The sequence below is a fragment of the Lottia gigantea genome, assembly GCF_000327385.1.
Source record: "Lottia gigantea unplaced genomic scaffold LOTGIsca_7, whole genome shotgun sequence".
Classification (NCBI taxonomy): Eukaryota; Metazoa; Mollusca; class Gastropoda; family Lottiidae; genus Lottia; species Lottia gigantea.
Genome location: NW_008710370.1, coordinates 4,224,404 through 4,227,349, shown reverse-complemented (window position 1 = coordinate 4,227,349; position 2,946 = coordinate 4,224,404). Strand labels below are relative to the sequence as shown.

Below are 2,946 nucleotides of genomic sequence, written 5' to 3'. Positions count from 1 at the left end.
ATAATAATCCTTGATTTGGTGCCGAAACACTGATTAGTTTATATAAATAACAACAATTACGGAAAACATGTACCTTTTTCCCCATGCTCAATCTGAGCCAGTATAGTAGTCCACAGAAATTGCCCATGGAGAAGAAATGATGATCTGAATTATGAAAAAGATTGTATTCTGGATATAGAGATTGAATTTTGGATATACTGATTGTATTCTGGGTATATAGATTGTATACAGGATATACAGATTGTATTCTGGGTATATAGGTTGTATACTGGATATACAGATTGTATACTAGATATACAGATTGTATACTAGATATACAGATTGTATACTGGATATACAGATTGTATACTGGATATACAGATTGTATACTGGATATACAGATTGTATTCTGGGTATATAAATTGTATACTGGATACACAGATTGTATTCTGGGTATATAAATTGTATACTGGATATACTGATTCTATTCAGGGTATATAGATAGTATACTGGATATACAGATTGCATACTGGATATACAGATTGTTTTCTGGGCATATAGATTGTTTACTAGATATACAGATTGTATCCTGTTTGTACAGATTGTATACTAGATATACAGACTGTATACTGGATGTACAGATTATGTACTGGATATACAGATTGTATTTTGGATATACAGATTGTATACAGGATATACATAGTATATACTTACAATAATTCATAATTTTCAATAAATATTTCCAGCACCGGAGTTAAATGCTTGTTTAGGAGTTGATAACACAGAGAGTTTGACTGCTTCATCAAGTCCTGGTTATAATGACTTTAAAACAGCCACAGAAACAGCTGTAAGTTTTTATTACAAATAACTTTGTATCTTGTTGCTAAAAATACAACAAAATAGGGTGATCATATCATATCTGAGGATATGTAGACGGGTTAGCTCAAGGGGGAAAACGATATAAAAACTATCAGCATCAACTTAAAATGTAAAAAGTATAGAAATTCAAGATGGCTGCCGTTACTAAATACTTATAATGCCATTGTTACATTTGTACACCTCTCATACAAAATATAGTTACCCAGAAAGACAATTACTCTATAAAAGACCCAAAACACACATACCTGTTAAGTTATTTGAAGGAAATAACTATGATGAAAAAGGTTGAAGCAGCCAAATCAACTATTTCATAAAGTTTCCTTCTGTTTCAAAGACCAGGATAAAAAGTACAGTTTCTAACTGGATAGGTGATGAAACTCACTGACAACTCACTAAGCTGGCCAATGACAGAAGGTGACAAGGTCTAGTGAGATCAGTTCAGTTAAGAGACTAAGAGAGGGCAATAATAAGAAAATTAGTATTAGGTCAGTGTAAAGTAATTATGTGCTTATTAAAACAGTAGTGGTGCATAAAGATAAGACAACAAATAAATAAAACAACCAAGTTTCTTTAAAAATGCACCCTGCCACAGATACAGACAAACTTCTAATTTTTATAATTCAAATGTTTGTGACAGATAATGCAGAAAAAAAAGGAAGAGCCTTATTTTGCCAGGAGGTTTTCGGGGGATACTACCATTAACTGATATTTGTGATACCTCATGTACCCACATTGTATAGTATTTCTCTATGTTGAACAAAGATATGGAACTATTTAACATCACCATATTTTTTGGACTTTGATTGAAATAAGAACCCAGGACCAAGACTTTTTCATGCAGATTACAAACAAGTATTGGCAGATTATTAACAAGCTTAGACAAATACAAACTAGCATGACCATAAATTTTGGTAGATAAATGCAGATTATAAAAATAGTATTGGCAGTTTATAAACCAGCTTAGACAAATACAAACTAGCATGACCATGAATTTGGGAAGATAAATGCAGATTACAAACTTGTTAAAGCAGATTGTGCACCATCTTGGACAGGTTGTAGCTTAACCCAGCCCATTTCTATTCATATTGGTATTGGCCAAGACTAGAATGGAAGCACAGCAATTTTTTTCATTCTTGATCCTGTACTAAGATGTTACAATGAAATTTTTACCCTATTAAAAATAAGTAACTTGAGACTGGGGGTCAAACCCAGACCATCCTCAATTCTAGGGGTGAAGAAGGAGCTACTTACACATGGTTGTATATTTTTCAGATTCTTAACACATGTAAGGTGAAAGCAACAACATTGTCTAGTGTAGAAGTTCTAGATGTTGAGTAAGTAAAAGCTATTGTCTGTTCCTAGCTATTAGTATACGATATACAGATTGTATACTGGATATACCGATTGTAAACTGGATATACAGATTGTATACTGGATATACAGATTGTATACTGGATATACAGATTGTATACTGGATATACAGATTGTATACTAGATATACAGACTATATACTAGATAAACAGATTGTATTCTGGATATACAGATTGCACTCTGGATATACAGATTCTGCTCTGGATATACAGATTGTATACTAGATATACAGACCGTATACTAGATAAACAGATTGTATACTGGATATACAGATTGTAAACTGGATATACAGATTGTATTCTGAATATACAGATTGCGTTAAAGTAAGGAGTTCAAAATATGACACAATATATTCCGTCAAGTTATGTATAATGGTGATGTACAATGCACATCTCTTCTTACCTTTGTCTAGAAAAGATCCCTCACTACATCCTTGACAAGGACCCATTATTAGGAAAAATACTGAACACCCAAATATACTATAATTGATCAAATCAATAGACAACAGGGCGTCATGAAACTTTTTTAGAAAAAAGGATCATAGAGGGACTAGTTTGCCATTTATTTTACGAATTATACTTTAGCCTCAGACACTGGAAATTTTTAACTAATCGGTTCGTAGCTCACCGTCGAAATAATCGCTTTTGAATGTAAATATATGACGAGTCGTCTTTTCTTCAGAATAAAAGTAAAAATTTTGAGGTACTTTTGAAGGAA

General features: G+C 32.5%; 1 protein-coding gene across 1 annotated transcript; it reads left to right on the top strand.

Annotated features, from left to right (window-relative positions):
- Positions 1-269: 269 nt before the first annotated feature.
- LOTGIDRAFT_107859 (hypothetical protein) lies at positions 270-2,453 on the top strand (the record flags this gene model as incomplete). The annotated part of the gene is made up of 3 exons (XM_009065664.1): positions 270-423; positions 481-663; positions 2,242-2,453. Coding segments are annotated over 3 exons (549 nt in total), but the record flags the coding sequence as incomplete, so codon positions are not given.
- Positions 2,454-2,946: the final 493 nt, after the last annotated feature.